Source organism: Neophocaena asiaeorientalis, unplaced genomic scaffold, assembly GCF_003031525.2.
Source record: "Neophocaena asiaeorientalis asiaeorientalis breed wild unplaced genomic scaffold, Neophocaena_asiaeorientalis_V1.1 scaffold87, whole genome shotgun sequence".
Classification (NCBI taxonomy): domain Eukaryota; kingdom Metazoa; phylum Chordata; class Mammalia; order Artiodactyla; family Phocoenidae; genus Neophocaena; species Neophocaena asiaeorientalis.
The window spans coordinates 3,703,526-3,722,450 of NW_020175432.1; the positions used below are offsets into that span (position 1 = coordinate 3,703,526).

Sequence of the window (18,925 nt, forward strand, 5' to 3'; positions counted from 1 at the left end):
GGGGTGGGGAAGCTCAGGGAGGAACTTCCCACCGGTCCCCTGGTGGCCCCAAGGCGGGAGGGATGGAGGGCAGACGTGAATGGACTTCTTGCTGGCCTCGGAGAAAACTGGAGCCAGAAGAGTGGAGGGTAGATTCAAGGTGGGATTTCCAGGCTGCTCAGGGTGGCCTAAAGCCAATAGAATCGAAGTTAGACCCGATGGAGGATTTCTAGCCGCCTAAAGGGCGGCTTAAACATTGAAGGTTCGGACAGCTTCAGGCTCGATTCCAGGAGGCACTTCCCGACGTGGAGAACAGAGGGTGGGCTAAGGAGGGGACTTCCAGCCGGCGACGAGGGGACGCAGGCCAGCCCGAGGGCGGAGGTACAGCCAGACGCACCGAGGGGGGCGACCCAAAGAGGTTGTCTGCGCACCGAAGTCACCTCAGGCCCGGGAGCGTTGCGTGGATGGGGAGTGGCCTGGACGGGGCGTGGCCTGCGGTCGCGTCCCTCCCCCATCCACAGCCCCAGCGGCCGCCAGACCCGCGGGAGTCCGACCCGAGTGCACAGCGGAGCTGGGACCCTCCCTCCGACTTTCGGACCTGGCCATGGCGTCACTGCAGATACTGCTCTGCCTCTGTGTCGCCGCCGCGCACCTGGCGGGGACCCGAGGTGAGGCGCCCCCAGACCCCAGACCAGCCCCCTAGGCGCCGGACGTCTGACAGAGGGCGTGGCAAGCAGCCGGAGCCTGGAGACAGAACCAAGGGACCCACTTGCTTCCCCAGGCCTGCATTCCCTTTGCCAGCCTCGGGGGTGGAGTGAGGGGGCAACGAAGAGATGGAGCTCTGGGACCACCTGGGGCAGGAGGGGATCTCGTCCACTGTCTTCCCTCCTCCAAGGGACGATAGGGGCACCGGGAGTGTGGCTATGAACTTCAGACTCCTCTGGATTCTCAGGACTGCAGGGTACCCATCTCAGCCACAGCATTTGGAACCTGAATCATCCAGTCTTGGTCTCACTATGAAGGGGCCAGAGCTGTCCCCTCTCACCTAACTCCTTCCCTCTTCCACACACACACAGCACTCAGAAAAGAAATTCCCATCTCTGGAACACTCAGTGGAGTGGGGAACTGGGCCCATTTCTCAGATGGGGAGACTGAGACTCCAAGAGGGAAGGGACTTGTCTGAAGTCACCACCCAGCCCAGTTATCTCAGACAACTCGCGGCTGGAGAAGCCAGGCTAGATTCCAAGGACTTCCCACTGGCAGCTTGGGCCCCAAGTGCAGGGATGAAAGGTAGACTGAGGGAGGGACTTCCAGTCAGCAAATGGATGAAAGAAAATTCAGATCAATATGACAGCAGGGAGGGGCACAGCCAACTGAACTCATGGCCACTGAGCACAGTGGGAGAACTGGGTCTGGGAAGCAGAGTGGATACAGACTTCCCTAACCTAAGGGGCTGTGTCAGAGTGAGGGATGGGGCTGTGGGAGACTGGGGGTGGGGAGGTCATGGGGAGGCTTCCTGGAGGAGGGAGTGCTGCAATTCTCCCCTGGATTCCGGCTTCTCACCTGTGAAATGGGGATGATCGTGGGAGCAGTTTGCATACCAGGAGTTCACAGAAGTCCTTCCCCCTACCCCTCACCCCTTTGACAGGCACCACCACCCCTGAGGAGCCCATGGTGACTGCGTGGGGCCTTGAAGGTTCATGGCTGCACCCTGGCCAGCCCTCACCAGCCCTGGAGGACTGGGAAGGTGAGCCAGCTTGGGTCTGAGTCCTCGTTCTGCTGTGGACTCTGTGTGAGCTCTGGCTGGTAGGGTCTTGTGAGGAGGGGACACAAGCTGGGTGAAGAGCCCAGGACTGACCTGGTCCCTGGGCATGGCAGCCCCTGGAAGTGGTGCCCCAAGAGGTCTAAGTTTTAGGAGCAGGGAGATGACAGCCCAGGCTGTTTGTCCAGGAGGAAACCACGGTGGGGTGGGGCGGGGCGGTGAGACAACAAGCTCAGTTCAGTCAGGGAAACAGGAGTTCTGGAACCCAAGTCTCTAGCTTCCCAGCTAGGAAGGTTCTATTTGACTTGCTCTTGAATGAGGAAAGGAGTGAGCGCCCCTTGGGGGGTTGATGGAAACAGAAGCTAACCTGTGAGAGGCCAGACCCTTCCCACCTCTGGCTTCTGTGAAAGGGAGGGTTGCCTGATAGGTTCAGTGGGCAGCGAACAAGGTCCCAGCTGGCACTGATGCGAGGCTGCCAGGCAGTGGAACAGCTGGTCTCAGGCCTGGCTCCTCGTGCTGCCTTGATATCTCCTTACACCTCAACGGTTCTGAATTCTGAGAGTGGGGGCTGGTGAGACAGTGGCAAGATCTCAGCGTGCACTCATGGGCCAGCTCAGATACTGAGCAGCAGAACTAGGGCCGGGGCAAGCGCAATCCAACCTCCCCTGATCCTTCTACAGCTCCTTCTGCCCTTGAGGGCTCTGGATCTGGGCAGGCTGGGCTCGCCCATGCACTTTTGTGGGGAGGGGGACCTGGCTTAAACACGCAGATGGGAGTGGGCAGGCCGCAGCCCAGGCTCCTGCCTGAACTGATGGGGCCCGACCGGCTAAGGCCCGGGTCCCAGCACGTGCGGTGCCCGCAGAGGCCAGCGAGTGGACGTCCTGGTTCAACGTCGACCACCCGGGAGGCGACGGTGACTTCGAGAGCTTGGCTGCGATCCGCTTCTATTACGGGCCGGCGCGCGTGTGCCCGCGGCCGCTGGCGCTGGAGGCGCGCACCACAGACTGGGCCCTGCCGTCAGACGTCGGCGAGCGCGTACACTTGAACCCCACGCGAGGTTTCTGGTGCCTCAACCGCGAGCAGCCCCGAGGCCGCCGCTGCTCCAACTACCACGTGCGCTTCCGCTGCCCGCTCGGTGAGGGCGGGGCTAAGGGAGCGGCGGGGATTGGCCATAGGTGGATGAGGCCTGAAAGGATGGTGTCGTGTGGGGTGGGGGGAGGGGGAGGGTGCAGGGCGTGGCTAAGAAGAGGCGGGGCCTTTTAGGAGCAAGGCCGCAGGAGACGGCCGGACCGGATAGGAGAGGAGCTTTGGAAGGGAGGGGCTAAGAATAGCCGGGGCCCAGGTCGGGGTCAGGAAGGGGCCCCCAGGAACATAGCTCCCTCTCACTGCCCTCTTTTGCTCATCTAGAACTAGGGCCGTTCTGTGGAAGTGTGTTTTGAGCCCCAGATGTGGGTGAGACGCAGGGAGAACAGCAGGGCTTATCCTGGCGGGGGCGGGAAGGTACCTCAACTGCACTTTCGACTGGTGCGCCTGGGGGAGCACCGATTGAGGCAGTGGGCAGGACTTCTCTCTGACTCGGATGCACGTGACGAGAGCACCCTCCAGTCCCACACTGTCAACAGAGTTCCAGGTTCCATCTGACGCCCCCATCCCTGCCCTCTCCCCAGAGGCCACGTGGGGTGCGTGGGGCCCGTGGGGTCCTTGTTCGGGGAGCTGCGGGCCAGGCCGTCGCTTGCGCCGCCGCCGCTGCCCAAGCCCTGCTGCGGATGCGTGTCCTGGGCGTCCCCTGGAGGCGCAGAAGTGTGTGAGGCCTACATGTCCAGGTAGGAGGGGCGGGGCCTGGAGGAGATAGTTGGCTTAGAGGCGGGGCCTGGGTGTAGGGGCGGGGCCAGTTGAGGGAAGTACCTAGAGGGGCTAGTTGGGGTGGATCCTGATGGGGCGGTGCCTGGAGGGAGGAGGCGGAGCCTGAGTGTAGGGGCGGAGCCTGGACGACCAGAACTTGGACCACTTGGAGACTGGCTTTTCCTTCCTTTCCGGGCCCCCGAAGAGCATTGGTAAATGTGTACATCTGGACGGGTGGACGCCATGGGGGTCGTGTCCAGTCATGGGCAGATCTGAGGAAGCACTTCCTCTGTGTGCCTGTTGGAGTGTGCGGATGTCCTGGTGGACGTGGATACACACAGAAGCTGGCTCACACACTCGTGGTGCACACACGCGTGGCATTCGCAGGCCACGCCCGTCCCCCACGCCCACGTGGACATGCGCTCACACCCTGGCAGACATGATGCCCAGGCCCTCCCTGGTCCAGACACCAGGCCAGCCAGGAGGCGACTGGAAATTCCAATCAGGCCTGGTCTCCACAAACATGGTCTGGAGACTGCCCCAGCAGAGCACGCAGCAGGGTGGGGGAGCACAGTAGCCAATGGGGTGGTGGGATTCCCCACCCTACTCTGCTTGGCTCTGCCTTCTCCGTGCCTCTGCCCTGAAGTTTCCAGTGGAATTTTCCATTTTATGGAGAAACCACAGGATTGTGACAGGAGGGAGATGTTCTGGGCCCAAGACCCATCCCCTCGCTGGGCCCCCAGCCCCTGCCTGAACATTTTCTCTCATGCTAGAAGGAGCCTCTCTGCCCTGTAAGAGTCACCTATCCTGTCCTCTCCTCCAGGGCATCTCCTTCACACCAGGATCCCAAGTCCCTCCCCTTGGCCCAGCCCTGACCACTGAACCCCATGTCCTTCACACCAAGGGCTGCTGCAAGCAGGTCCATGCTGAGGACTCTCTGAGGGGAACAAGGTGGGGAGGGTGTCTGGGTACCTTTGCTGAGTGACTGATAGAGAGGAAAGTCCTCCCCAGGAAGGGGTCAAGAGTCTTCTCTGCCTCCTGTGCCCCCCCCAGGGTGTGGTCTCAACACCTGTGGGTGCCCTGACCACATCCTTCTGGGCTCGGTGGTCACCCCATCTGGGTGTCCGCTGCCAGGAGCCAGGGTCTCCTTGCGAGACTGGCCTGGCACCATGGCTACTAGCCATGCCCACAGAACCTTCTGGGTGCCTGGAGTCTGTGCCAGCAGCTGAGCCAATGTCAGTGCCCGAATGGATGGCTTCTCTGCAGGCATGGCCCAGGCCCAGGCCAACAGCTCCATCTCTGCTGTGGTCACTGTTGTCCTTAATAAGTTGGGTAAGTGCCTCATGGTAAGAGGGACGAGGGGGCTGAGGAACTGGGGAGGAAATTCTGGGTGACGCCAAGCACTTGGGATGATGTGATGTACAGTGAGGCCAATGGAGCAAGAAATAAGATGTAACGGTCATTGGAGAAGATGTGAGGTGAGAGGTGGAGTTGCAAAGGGAAGCATTAAGATTAAGCATTGGGCTTCCCTGCGTGGTACAGTGGTTGAGAGTCCGCCTGCCGATGCAGGGGACACGGGTTCCTGCCTCGGTCCAGGAAGATCCCACATGCCGTGGAGCAGCTAGGCCCGTGAGCCATGGCCACTGAGCCTGCGCGTCCGGAGCCTGTGCTCCGCAGCGGGAGAGGCCACAGCAGTGAGAGGCCCGCGTACCACAAAAAAAAAAAAAGCATTAAGGGCACAGTCTCCAGCAGATGTGAGGTGAACCTGAGTGGGGGGAGGGTCATTAGAAAAGGCCCAAGTGAAACAGGGCATCACTGTAAGGGAAAGGATGGGGCCCTGCTCTTGGGAAGGGTCATTGGGAGAAGCTGGGGTGGGGCAGGGCCCTGACCTTTGCTGCCTCTGCCCCCAGAGAAGCCCTATCTGGTGAAGCACCCTGAGTCCCGAGTTCGAGAGGCTGGCCAGAATGTGACCTTCTGCTGCAAAGCCTTGGGCACCCCCATGCCCAAGAAATACTCCTGGTGAGTGCCTTGCCCCATGCTCAAGGGTCTCGCGCCCAGATTTGGGATTGGAATGGGCTTCCCATGATATGTGGTGCCCCAGAGGAAGCTGCTCTGCAACCTCCCTGTGCCCCATGTGGGGCGGGACAGATGCAGCCCCTCCCCCGTGCCAAGGGCATTCATGGTGCTGCTCACCCGCCACCCAGGTTCCACAACGGGACCCTGCTGGACAGGCGAACGCACAGGTACGGGACCCACCTGGAGCTGCATGGGCTTCACCCAGACCAGGCAGGCACCTATCACTGCAAAGCGTGGAATGATGCCGGGGCCGTGCGATCGGGCACTGCCCAACTCACCGTGCTTGGTGAGTGTCCTCAGCAACCCTACCCACAACCCTGAGCGAGCCGTGACACCAAACTGAGCCCCAACCCCAGCTAAAACGCAACTTCAAATGGAACCCCAACTTCAGACTGATCTCTGACCTTGCTCAGTCGGATCCCAGGCTCCCACTGAGCCCCCTGGGGTTGAGCCTCTGATCCCAATCTAGGCCCCCAACCTTGGCGTCCATGGAGGGCCCCCCTTACCCTGATCTGGCTGATTTCTTGCTCCACAGCCCCAGGCCAGCCAGCCTGTGACCCCCAGCCCCGAGAACACCTGATCAAGCTTCCAGACGACTGTGGTCAGCCAGGCAGCGGCCCCATCTACCTGGACGTAGGCCTTTGCCCTGACACCCTCTGCCCCAGCCCTGCAGGCTCGAGCCCCCGATGTGGGGATGCAGGCTCCCGCTGCTGCTCGGTGCACCGGCTGGAGAGCAGGAAGATCCACTGCTCTGGCTACATCCTCCCAGTAAAGATAGTGGCTGAATGTGGCTGCCGGAAATGTCTGCCCCCTCGGGGGCTGATCCGGGGACGTGTGGTGGCCGCTGAGTCTAGGGAGCCCTTGCGCTTTGCTCGGATCCTCCTGGGCCGGGAGCCCATTGGCTTCACATCCTACCAGGGTGACTTCACCATTGAGGTGGCACCTTCCACTCAGCGGCTGGTGATTACTTTCATGGACCCCAGTGGCCAGTTCGTGGACACTGTCAGGGTCCTGCCTTTTGACCCTCAAGGTGCGGGCGTGTACCATGAGGTCAAGGCCATGCGCAAGAAAGCCCCTGTCATCTTAGATGCCAGCCAGAGCAACACGATATCCCTCGGGGAGCTGGAGGACGAAGCCCCCTTAGGCGAGCTGGTCATCCCGCCGAGAGCCTTCCGCAGAGCTGATGGTGAACCCTATGCAGGGGCTGTGGAGGCCCGGGTGACATTTGTTGACCCCCGAAATGTCACCTCGGCGGCTGCGGCCCCCACTGACCTGCGATTTGTGGACAGTGACGGGGAGTTGGCTCCACTGCGCACCTACGGCATGTTCTCGGTGGACCTCCGTGCTGCCGGCTCCGCAGAGCAGCTGCAGACCGGGCCGGTGGCCGTGCGTGTGGCCGCCAGCCAGATCCGAATGGCCGGCCACGTGGAGGCCCTGAAGCTGTGGTCGCTGAACCCCGACACGGGCTTGTGGGAAGAGGAGAGCGGCTTCCAGCGTGAGAGGTCGGCGGCCTCACGGGTCCGCCGGGAGGAGCGGGTCTTCCTGGTGGGCAACGTGGAGATCCGGGAGCGGCGTCTGTTCAACCTGGACGTGCCTGAGCGCCGCCGCTGCTTGGTGAAGGTGCGCGCCTACGCCAACGACAAGTTCAACCCCAACGAGCAGGTGGAGGGCGTGGTGGTCACGCTGGTCAACCTGGAGCCTGCCCCCGGCTTCTCGGCCAACCCCCGCGCCTGGGGCCGCTTCGACAGCGCCGTCACTGGTCCCAACGGGGCCTGCCTCCCCGCCTTCTGCGATGCTGACCGGCCAGACGCCTACACCGCCCTGGTCACGGCCACCCTGGGCGGGGAGGAGCTGGAGCCCGCCGCATCCCGGCCCCGCCCACGCCCGGCCACCGTGGGCGTGGCCCAGCCCTACCTAGACAAGCTGGGTTACCGCCGCACCGACCACGATGACCCCTCCCTCAAACGCAATGGCTTCCGCATCAACCTCGCCAAACCCAGGTCCGGCGACCCCGCCGAGGCCAACGGCCCCGTGTACCCGTGGCGCAACCTGCGGGAGTGTCAGGAGGCCCCGGTGACCGCCAGCCACTTCCGCTTTGCTCGCGTGGAGATGGACAAATACGAGTATAACGTGGTCCCCTTCCGCGAGGGCGTGCCGGCCTCCTGGACTGGAGATCTCCTGGCCTGGTGGCCCAACCCGCAGGAGTTCAGAGCCTGCTTCCTCAAGGTGAAGATCCAGGGTCCCCAGGAATACATGGTCCGCTCCCACAATTCGGGGGGCAGCCACCCTCGGACCCGGGGCCAGCTCTACGGTCTGCGGGATGACCGGAGTGTCCGAGACCCCCAGCGCCCTAGCACATCTGCCGCCTGCGTGGAGTTCAAGTGCAGCGGGATGCTGTTCGACCAGCGTCAGGTGGACAGGACGCTGGTGACCATCATGCCCCAGGGCAGCTGCCGGCGCGTGGCGGTCAACGGACTCCTGCAGGATTACTTGACCCGGCACCCCCCTGCTGCACCCGCCGATGACCTGGCTGTCTTCTCCATGCTGGCCCCGCTGGACCCTCTGGGTCACAACTATGGTGTCTATACAGTCACTGACCAGAGCCCAAGGCTGGCCAAGGAGATTGCCATCGGCCGCTGCTTCGATGGCTCCTCTGATGGCTTCTCCAGGGAGATGAAGGCCGATGCTGGCACAGCCGTCACCTTTCAGTGCCGGGAGACACCAGAGGGCCGGCCGAGCCTCTTCCAGAGGCTGCTGGAGTCCCCATCGGCAGCTCTTGGTGACATCCGCAGGGAGATGGGTGAGGTGGGCCGGGCACAGGCACGAGCCTCAGGTCCCCTGCGCACCCGCCGTGGCAGGGTCCAGCAGTGACCCTGGGCCCCAGCCTCGCTCCTCTGCCCTGCTCCAGACTCCTCTGTCCTTGGCAAGTCTCTTCAGGTTTCTGGGCATTTCCCTCCCCAGCCCAGAATTCAGTCAGGTCCGATGGTGCAAACGCAGGCAGATAATTGTTGCTGTGTGCCGTGAAATGGAGTTTGTCCTGACTGTGGGAGCCAGCATCCTGGGATGATGGTCGGGGCTGGTGACTGGCTGAGGCCCAGAGGGGATCATTCCCAGCTCACATGCCAGCTCTGATTTCATTTCATATTTTGACCCGGATTTCAGATAATCCTCCCTTTCAGATTTCTGTGCTGAGCTGGATGCTTTATTGGGTCCTCTACCCTGAGTTTTGTTCTTGGGGTTATTTATTGAATAAATAATAACAGGTGTGAGTGTGGGGTCCAGATGTGGCCCATTGAAGGTCTGGGGAAGAGGCTTCTTGGCTCTGGGACTGAGGAGCACAATTCTCATACGTTTGGTGCTTGGAGATTCCCCAGGGGGTCGGGGCAGGGATTCCATTAAAGATGCTTCATTTCCAACTCCTGGTGTCAGTCTTGGGGAGAGAAGGATGGAGGCTGGGGCTGCTGGATCCAGGGGCACCTTGGCAGGCAGAAACAGGCCTGAAGCACATACGGACATGGGTGTGCAAGCGGCTTGCAGGCCCCCGTGCGGCCCTGGACACTCCTCAGGCAGGCACGTGGGCCCCAGCCGATGCCCACAGAAGTGCATCTGCGACATGTGTGTGCAGAGCTGACTCATTAGCAGCCCAGGCTTGTGCAGCCCTGACTGCAAAACACAGTAGCAGCTGCTGCCCTGGCCTTATCCTCCTTGCCTGGCTGTGGTCAGTGGCTCCTATCTGGCCACATGCCCAGGGGCTACAGTGGGCAGGGAGGGGCCCTGGCAGGGCCGCTTGCCCCAGGAGGCAGGAACTGAGGCTTCCCTGGACTTCTTCCACCGGGACCACAGCTGCCCTGCCCTGGGTCACACCCGGCTGAGGCCTGGCCATGCCTTGACCACGTGGTGACTTGGCTGCCCAAGGCCATGGTCCTGAGCCATCACCGGGACTCTCGGTCTGGAGGTGCAGCACCATCACTTGCTTGCGTGCTGTGTGCGCGCGGCCAGGCAAGTTGTCCTGACGCCCCATGGGGCAGGCGCTGTTCTGACCACACCCCCACTTTCCAGACAGAGAAACTGAGGTACCAAAAAGGAGAGGCAAAGGGCTGCTTGGGCCCCAGAGTGAATCCCGGCAGGAGTGGGGGGCTCCCTGGATGGCCCAGCAGTGCCCTCAAGGACACGCGTGAGACTCCCTTGGCCTGTAGACGTCGGTCCCTGGAAGGCATCAATGTGGCGTTTCTGGGGGCCTGGAATGGGGAGCATTGTGCCTGGCTGATTGCCCCCAGAAAGGGTGGCGGCAGGGAGTTGGAGTGCGGGGTATTAGTCCCTTATTCTAGGGCCTGCTCAGGCATTCTGCACACCCACCCACTTACCCACTCAACTGCCCACTTCCCCTCTATCACCCACCCACCCACTCGCCCACCTGTCCACCCCTGCCCCTCCAGTCCCTCTTACCATCTGCCTGTCTAGCATGTAGAGGTGTCACCTCTGTGCCAACAATGGGGGCCCGGAGAGGGCCTGGCCTTGGCAGGGAGAGAGGTTCACGCACACCCCGACACACCTGTGGAGTCAGTGCTCAGCCTACATGGCCCGCTGGCTCTTGTCCATCTGGAGAACTCTCCATCGGACAACCCCCAGCCTCTCCATCCCTCCCTCACACTTTTGCTCAGCCCATGCCTTTCATGGGAACATCTTCCCCTGCCCAGGGGCCAGACTTAGGGGCCTGGAGGGTCTGGGAGAATCTGGCAAACCTGAGGGTATCAGCCCCAGTCTCTGAGGGTGGGCCCCAGGGCTGTGCTTGGAGACAAGGTTTGGAGGCCCCGATGCCAGCACCGCAGCCTCTCCTTGGATAGGCTGTGATGGACAAGAGAGGGGAGATGCTTTGAGGCCCCTGGGAGCCAGGGGCATGCGCATTTATCCAGACTTACTGTGTCTACACCCTCAGCTGAGACGGAAGCTCAGAGGGGTAGGCCCCCGCCCAAGGCAACACAGACTCTGGGCCTGCCTGTCGGGGTCCTGGGGGGCAGCAGGAGTTGGGGGGGTTCCGCCTGCAGCTGGCAGGAGAAGCTGGCTTCCAGGCTGGGTGTGATGAGGTGTCAGACACCACTGCCAAATACCTTTCATTGAGAAAGTGTTGGGGCTGCGGCCACTGCCAGCCCTGGGGCAGCTGAGTTTGGGGCCGGCAGCTGGCCCCCCTTCCCTAGGGTGGGGCAGGGGTGGGTGGGCGTCATCCTGGGGCCCCCTCCCCAGCTGCTGCGGCTGGGCCAGGAGTGAGCAGGGGCTCCTAGAGGGAAGCGGGCCAGGGAGACTGTTCCAGGCAGAGGGCAGAGCCCAAGAAAATACTTGGCACAGGACAGTGGCTGGAGCCCCAGTGCCTCCTCATCCCTGCTAACAGCTCTTCAAGAGGGCAGCACTTGGCCCCAATATTCAGATGAGAAAACTGAGGCTCCAAGAGAAGGAAGCCATGGCTCTGAGCTGACAGCCCTGTGCTTCGTTTTTTGTTTTTTTTTCTGCGGTACGCGGGCCTCTCGCTGTTGCGGCCTCTCCCGTTGCGGAGCGCAGGCTCAGCGGCCATGGCTCACGGGCGCAGCTGCTCCGTGGCATGTGGGATCCTCCCAGACCGGGGCGCGAACCCGTATCCCCTGCATCGGCAGGTGGACTCTCAACCACTGCGCCACCAGGGAAGCCCAGCCCTGTGCTTCTTGACGCTGTCTTGTGACCCCATTCTAGCCTCCGAGCCAGGAGTCTCCACGCCCCCCCTCCTGGAATGTTTGCTATCCGCCTCCTGGTAAATCCATTGCTCTCCCCCTAAAACTGGGACTGCCAGACCACACCCCGTCAGCTTGGGGTGTGGGGGGCATAAAGTCCACCCTAGAGACCCCAGCTCCAGCCACCCTGGCGTCAGCTCAGGGCATAAGGAGGCCCTTGGTCCCGCCCACGGCATTTTAGACTTATAATTTTAGAACCAGAGGTTCTTAAAATTCCTAGTATTGCGAGTGGGAGAAAAATCTTGGAACGGTGCTTAAAACAAGAGAGTCTTAAACCTGTAGAATCCAAGAGGAGGAAGATAAAAATGAACACACATTGAGCAGTGACTGGATACAAGCCCTCCCTGTCCCAAAGCCCTAACTCACTTTGAGAGCATTTAATGTATATTTATTGTCTTGGGCCTCAAAATATGCTTTTAGGGAGGGTGGTTTTTCACACACATACCCCCATTTCACAGCTGAAGGGACTTGCCCCGGGTCACACAGCAAATGGGGACACCATAGGCTGAAGGGAAAGGCAATGTTTCTCAGAGAAAAGGACACAGGCAGTGGGTCTTGAAGGATGTCTAGGAGTTTGCCAGGTGGGCAAGGCAGGAAGGGCATACCAGGCAGCTGGAAAGGTACATGTGAAGGCTGAGGAGGGAAACCTCAGGCGGGCATGGAGAAGGGAGACACACAGGGGTGGTGTACAGAGCCTTGAATGCCACACACCTGTGGAGTCAGTGCTCAGCCTACATGGCCCACTGGCTCTTGTCCATCTGGAGGACTCTCCATCAGACAACCCTCAGCCTCTCCATCCCTCCCTCACACTTTTGCTCAGCCCATGCCTTTCATGGGAACATCTTCCCCTGCCCAGGGGCCAGACTTAGGGGCCTGGAGGGTCTGGGAGAATCTGGCAAACCTGAGGGTATCAGCCCCAGTCTCTGAGGGTGGGCCCCAGGGCTGTGCTTGGAGACAGGGTTTGGAGGCCCCGGTGCCAGCACCCCAGCTCCTGCCAAGCAAGGAGCTGGAGAGTCTCAGGTGGGTGATGGGGAGCCACAGAAGGTGCTGGAGCTGGGAAAGATCACACAGTTTCTCATAACAAAGACTCCTCTAGACCTGGGGCAGCATTCAGCGTGTTGAAAAGTGTTTCCTTTATGGAACTGGGTCTGCCCCCTCCCACGTGGCAGACCTTCAGGGTCCAAACCTGCAGCCCAGCGCCCCTTCCCCTCCAGCTGCCTCCTGTTTTGGCTGAACACTGCTGGCTCCTCCACTTGGGCCTCGTGTCCCTGGCATGGCTACCCACCACTTCCCCAGCCCTGTCTGTCTCCCTCATCAGCCCTCAGAGTTGGGTATGACCCAGTCGCAGACCCCAAAGACTGGAGCCAGCCTGGCGGGGAGAACTGGCTTCAGTCAGGTGGGAGGAATGCTTGCATTTTAATGGTGGAAACAGAGGCAGGAGGCCAGCAGAGAAGGAAAAGTTCAGCTGAGCGCCAATGTCCTGCCCAACCCCTCCCAGGGCAGGAGCTGAGGCCAGACCCCAGGGCCTGGGGTGGGGGATCTGGGCAGGCAGGAGGGAGGAGAGCCCAGGGATCAGGGGAGCAACAGACACGGACATTTGGTGATGGATGCAGGGAGACATCCACCGCCCTACCCAGGGTCACAGGTGCTGTGCCAAACAGCGGATGTGGCACGTGGAGTCAAGCTTCCTTATCATGAGTCCTGAGGTCACACCGTCCTGGTCACTCGCTGTCCCTGTCCTCCCCAGTCAGACACTCCCTCCCACACCACTAGGCCCCCTTCTTGTCACTCATTCAGCTACACCGTCACTCTTAATTGCAGCCGCACACGCAGTCATCCGCCCCCCCCACCCCGCCAAAGTGCACACGGCTGGATTTGCCGGTTGTTTTGGGTGTGACAGCCTAGCTGGCCACTGTGCCAACCCTCACAGCAGCCCGGGCAGATGAATCCTGACACAGAGGCTTACAAGGCAGGGTCCTGCGAGGGTGCTGGCAGCCAAGAGCACCTGTGTACAGTGGAACATCAACACCCACAGTTGCCCTTTGTCACCCTGCACCTGGGGACACTCAACCCTCAGACACCCAGATCGCCCAAGTCAGGGCTGATCCTGACCCGCCACGAACCCCCGCAGTTCAGTCCCTCAAAGCACACCGGGCGCAGCCTGGTGCACATGGCACCTCCCACCGTCTGGTGGCCCTGGGGAGGCCGTGGGCTGGGGGCTGGGGGCGCCTCGAAGTCCCAGATACTTTTCCTAGGAAGTCCCAAGTCCCTTCCTGCTGACTCAGCCCTGGGGACTGGCTGCCAAACCTCAGGTATGTCCTCGAAGGCTGCCTGGCGGGGCCTCCATCAAGGCAATCGGGGGAGCCCACTCAGGACTCAGCCCTCCCCCGGGCCCCAGCCCCTCCTTTGCCCCAGATGGAGATTGAGCTTTAACGATGGGTCATAAGGCAGGCTACTGGCATGGTGGAGGAGGCTGAGGTCGGCTGCTCACACCTCCAGTTCTTCCAGGCTGAGGGTCGGTAGACAAATGAGCTCCAAGCCAGGTCAGGCTCCCTCATAAAGGGGCCCTGCTCAGCTCACGCTCCTTGCCTTGTAAAGATGCCTCTGTCTTGGGTGGTCTGGGGAGATTTGCGTTGGCTGCCCCTCCTGGGGCCCGGCACGGGGACAGCGACACACACACACACAGACACACACACACACACACACATGCATGTGCACACATGTGCTCTCACGTGATGTCTACATGCAGACCTGTGGGTACAGATATGCTTGATCGTGCCCAGACTCAGCCCTGGACGGGCCTTTCCAGAGCCCCATTCTGAAGAGAGAGGCAGAGCCAGGCACAGGTACCTCAGCCTGTGGGGGTCAGAGTTAGGCCAGCAGGAGGGCCAGGGGCTGGAAAAAACCAGAGAAGGGCCGAAGGAAGGCTTTCTGGAGGAGAGGGCATTTGCTATGGGCTTTGAAGAGAGAATAGGGGTTTGCCAAACCAAGATCAGATGTCCAAAGGTCTTGAAAGCTGGTTTTAGAGTTTACCTTTTTTTCTGTGAGGATTTTGAGCAGGGGAGGGACACAGTTAGATGAACTGCAATTCACTACCTCCTCTTGAAGACCCAGCCTCTCCCCTCAGGGGGCTTTCAGTCAGATGGGAGAGGCAGAGCCAGACCCAATCTGGAGGCATAGAAGAGTCCTCAGGTTTGTGAAGCACCTGCTAGGCATTGGGTTGGATCTTGTCAACAACCTTTTAAGGTAGGTATTATCTCTAGTTTTCAGCCGAGGAAAGCAAGGCTGAGAGAGGGAGATACCTTTCACAGGGTCCCACACGGAGGCAGGGCTGTTCACACACAACTCTGGCTTCTGACTTGCAGTTGTGTCTGCTGACCTGGTCCCAAGCTGACCCTAAAGTTCGAAAGGCAGGGCTCTTCACACACAACCCTGGCTTCTGACTTGCAGTTGTGTCTGCTGACCTGGTCCCAAGCTGACCCTAAAGTTCGAAAGGCAGGGCAGTGGGGCTCCAATAAGTCAGCTTTGCCAAGGGTCATGTCTTTGCATCTTGGGTCCTGGCCTGTGGGGGAGGCCCCTGCTCACGGGACACACAAGCTCCCCCTGGGCCTCAGCGTGATCGTCCCTCTCCCACAGCCCTTGTCATTGGCTGCTGAGTGGCTTTAATGAGCAGCCTCTAGGCAGAGGGATGTCTGAGTAGGAGGCTGGTGGTGCTTTTCCAGGCCTCCTGGGAGGCCAAGGCCACAGGCCCGACGTCTGGCCCAGGTGAACACAAACACTTGGAAATGGGTGACCCGACGGAATCTAGGCTGTGGCTGAAGAAGCCACTGGAAAAACACGCAGTCCGCACGGCCAGATCCAGCTTACGTCTCACCAGACAGGAGTGGCCTGCCCAGTGCCTGGAGCTGAGGAATGTTCGTTCCCTAGCTCTTTGGAACCTGCTGTCTCTGACCGGGGAATCCAGCCGCCGGGCGGTGCCACCCTCGGTCTCCTGTGGTCAGGCTGTCACCCGCCTCCTAATGTGTCCTTGGAGAATTAGGCCTCTTGTCTTGTCCCCTGGCCCAGATGCTGTTGGAGACCATTTGCTTGCTTGCATGCCCCTGACAATAGGAAGCTCACTCCTTTACAGCTGTCGTACCTGGCAGCCAGGAGCCTGTAACTGGACCAGTTTCCTACAGGAAGCTCTGGCTCCTTTGACCACGTGGAGGGGAGGTCACTGCAGCCTGAGCACCCCACACCTCACACCTCCTCTGTGGGTGCAGCCCCCTCCTGGGCCTCAAGACTTCCCCCATGCTCTTTGCATTCAGCGTGTCCTAAGGAGACCCAAGTGTCTCACCCCAGAATGTGCTCCTTGCCCCATGGCCATGCTTTAGCACTAGTTTCTCTGTCCGCCTTCCTGAGCCACGGCCTGGGCAAGTGGACCACACATCCATTGAGCACCTACTGGATGCTGAAGCGCTTTACTTGCATCTCTTCACTGACCCCTCCCAGTGAGGCTGTTCCTATAATTGCTCTACTTTACAGATGGCGAAACCGAAGCTCAGAGAGTTTACTTGGCATCCTGGGGTAGCAGGGGCAGATTCTGGAAGTAGGAGCCATTCCCCTGCTGGAACCAGGATAGGGACCTGGCGGCCTTGTCTTTGGGGCTGGGGCGGCCCCTGGAGGCCAAAGGGGGAGCCGCAGCCTCAGCCACACTCTTGGGCCTGAGAGCCCCCGGCTTCCCATAGGCTCTGGCCTTTCCCCTACACACAAATCCTCCATGGCTCTGACGGTCCCTGTCAGTAAGAGGAGGAGCTCTGGGTGAACTCTTGCTGGCTCACCACGGAGACGCCTAAGCACAAAATCCAGCCTCTTGTATCAAACCCAGGCTGGAACCAGGGATGGGGAGGGACCAAATGAGGGGAGGAGCCAGAGTCAGGGTCTGAATGCGGGTGACACACCGAGGTTCCAGGGAGGGGGTGGTTCAGATGAGGGGTGGGGTCCAGATGGACTGAGAACAAGTGCTGCCCGGTCTCCCAATTCTACCCTGCCCCAGGAGACACTGCGAAATTAAACTAGGAGCTTCGGGGGGCCTTTGACGAATGACCAACGTGGGGTGAGTGGGATCGCAGACCTCCCCTCCACACATACCACAGCTCTCCTCACCTCTCAACCCTCCCCAGGACTCGCTTTGGTCCGGAAAATCCCCATCGGCCAGGACCAGAGGGAGTTCCCTGGCGGTCCAGTGGTTAGGACTCCGCGCTTTCACTGCCAAGAGCATGGGTTCGATATCTGGTCGGGGAACTAAGATCCCGCAAGCCGCGAGGCCAAAGAGAAAAAAAAAAAAATTGAGGACCAGAGAGGGGTAGATCCTCCCTGGGGACATACAGCCCAGCCCCCGTCCTGTCCCCGGTGGCTGGGCGGCGATTGGGTGGGGTGGGTGGGTGATGGGCCCAGAGCGAGATTAACCGGAGCCACGCCCACAGCTGCGGAGTTGCCCCATCACCTCTTTTTTTTTCTGGCCGCGCCACCAAGCTTTCGGTATCTTAGTTCCCCAACCCGGGCCAGGGAATTCCCTTTTTTGGAGTTGCCCCATCCCTATTCCAGGGGAGAACGCGGTTCCAGGAGTACAAAGCAAAACGCCCTGGCTCCTGAGGTGCCCCCAGCCCCTGGACGCTGGCTGGCTGGCGAGGACGGGGCGGCTAGGAGGAGAAGAAAGCTGGGGAGGGGGCGGTAGTGAGTCAGGGACCCTGAGGGGTCAGGTCCTGGGGAGAGGGTCTGTGGGAGTCAGGCTGGGAGCAGAGGAGAGGGGTGGGGTTGGGGGGAGGGGTAGAACAGTTCGCCGGGCATAGAAGGGAAGAGAGGGTGCTCCGGCAGAGGGAACGGGCCAGTGCAAAAGCCCTGGGGTGGGAACACGTTTATGGGATGGGTAGCCAGGGGGGCCAGTGAAGAGGGAAATGACGTCAAAGACACACCTTGTAGAACCTGGAGGGGGAGAAAAAGGGAATTGGAGTCTGAGAGGGAAGGGAAACCAGTGCCTGGATCCACTTCCCGTTGTAAGATTGCCCCCTGGCGGCCCAGTGAAGAACAGGCAGGGAGACGGTGGAGTCCGTCCATCCTCAAATCTACCCTCTGGCCCTCACAGGCCTTCACAGAAATTGTGGCAGCCTGAGCTAGGCTGCCCTTGGTCAAACCACCACCCTCCTGTCTTCCTGTGTCAGTGTCCCCCTCGGCCGAACGGGGACAAGGTAACCCCAGACTCTCCAAGAGCATGGACACCATGCTCGGTGCTTTGGGTCCTCAGTGCTCACGTGATTCCCACCAAGCCTACTGGGGCAGGAGCTACTTCTGTTTCCAGTTCACAGTGGGGAAAACTGAGGCTCAGGGAAGGCAGCACATGCAGGGTCTCCTCACACCAGGGATACCTGTCAGGAGAGACTGGACCCCACCGGGGGCCAGCCCAGTCGGCCAGAACACAAGTTCAAGTTCTGCCTGTGCATATCTCCCCAGTTCTTCAGTTGAGGGAGGCTAGCAAGAATAGCACTAATTCGTTCTTCAAACTTTCTCTTGCTGGTGCTGGTGTCCATTGGCGATTCTTCTTCTTTTTTTTTTTTCCAGAGCAAAGTTTCACGCTGTGTGCCTTCGCACACCAAAACTCTCTCCACCAACATAGGAAGTCTAACTCGTGCTGTGTATTTCCTCAAGGGCCTGGGCCTTTCCAGATGCAGACGGAAGGAGGCAGCACCACCAGACACCAGAGGGATCTGAGTTCAGGGGTGGGGGGAGGGGGGGTGTCGGTTTAATTAATTGTCCTTTTTTTGGGGCCACACTGCGTGTGGGTTCTTAGCTCCCCAACCGGGGATCAAACCCGTGCCCCCTGCAGTGGAAGTGCCGAGTCTTAACCACTGGACTGCCGGGGAAGTCCTAATCATCCATCTTAAACTTGCCGTTGATGTAGGGCACAAAGTCCAGAATCAGCCACCACTTGGTGGCCCACACCAGTCCCATGGTGCCCACGGTGCCCCACATGCCCACCGTGGGAATCCAGTTTCTGGCCAGCTCGCGACAGTGCAGGCCCAGGAACCTGCTCAGCATCCTGGGACCCGCTGGTGATTCTTGCGTGAATCAGTGCCATCATGGGCCAGTGGGAGACCCTTCAATGCTGCTCCTGTATCTGTGATTTATTCTAAAATTCAGGTCCTCTGGCTCTCTGACCTCAGGCTCCTACGCATTTGGATGTATGTTTTGAGATTGAAAGTGCTACTCCTCATGCCTGAAGAAGGTCCCTCATCACCTGGTTCTACAAGGATTGGCTCATTAGCCACTACAGTTGCTCACCTTCAACACACCTTGAAAGGAGGTCAGGGCGGAGATCAGGAATGAGGCTCTCAGTGCTCTGGGAAAACTGGCAAGAACAGGTCTTCAGATAGGCAGGTGTCTTCAGGAGGACATTTTTCTTAATGACTTTATTATTTATTTATTTTTGGTGGTGTTGGGTCTTCGTTGCTGCACACCGGCTTTCTCTAGC

The 18,925-nt window shown here is 60.2% G+C and overlaps 1 protein-coding gene and 1 pseudogene across 1 annotated transcript; one reads left to right on the forward strand and one right to left on the reverse strand.

The window, feature by feature from the left end:
- The first annotated feature begins 79 nt into the window (after positions 1–79).
- CILP2 (cartilage intermediate layer protein 2) lies at positions 80–8,930 on the forward strand. The gene is made up of 10 exons (XM_024767481.1): positions 80–139; positions 252–360; positions 501–647; positions 1,628–1,726; positions 2,604–2,876; positions 3,409–3,564; positions 4,850–4,915; positions 5,494–5,602; positions 5,788–5,945; positions 6,195–8,930. Exons 1-10 carry the CDS (start codon positions 80–82, stop codon positions 8,528–8,530), a joined length of 3,513 nt encoding a protein of 1,170 aa, XP_024623249.1. The 3' UTR covers positions 8,531–8,930.
- A 9,391-nt stretch (positions 8,931–18,321) lies between these two features.
- LOC112414690 (cytochrome b-c1 complex subunit 10 pseudogene) lies at positions 18,322–18,492 on the reverse strand (annotated as a pseudogene).
- Positions 18,493–18,925: the final 433 nt, after the last annotated feature.

Bases quoted from the DNA above. Each gene is read 5' to 3' on its own strand.
- CILP2 (XM_024767481.1), top strand. From the start codon at position 80: ATGGACTTCTTGCTGGCCTCGGAGAAAACTGGAGCCAGAAGAGTGGAG. The intron at 140-251 runs GTGGGATTTCCA...AGGTTCGGACAG, and splicing joins GAGTGGAGGGTAGATTCAAG to CTTCAGGCTCGATTCCAGGA. The intron at 5,603-5,787 runs GTGAGTGCCTTG...CCCGCCACCCAG, and splicing joins ATGCCCAAGAAATACTCCTG to GTTCCACAACGGGACCCTGC.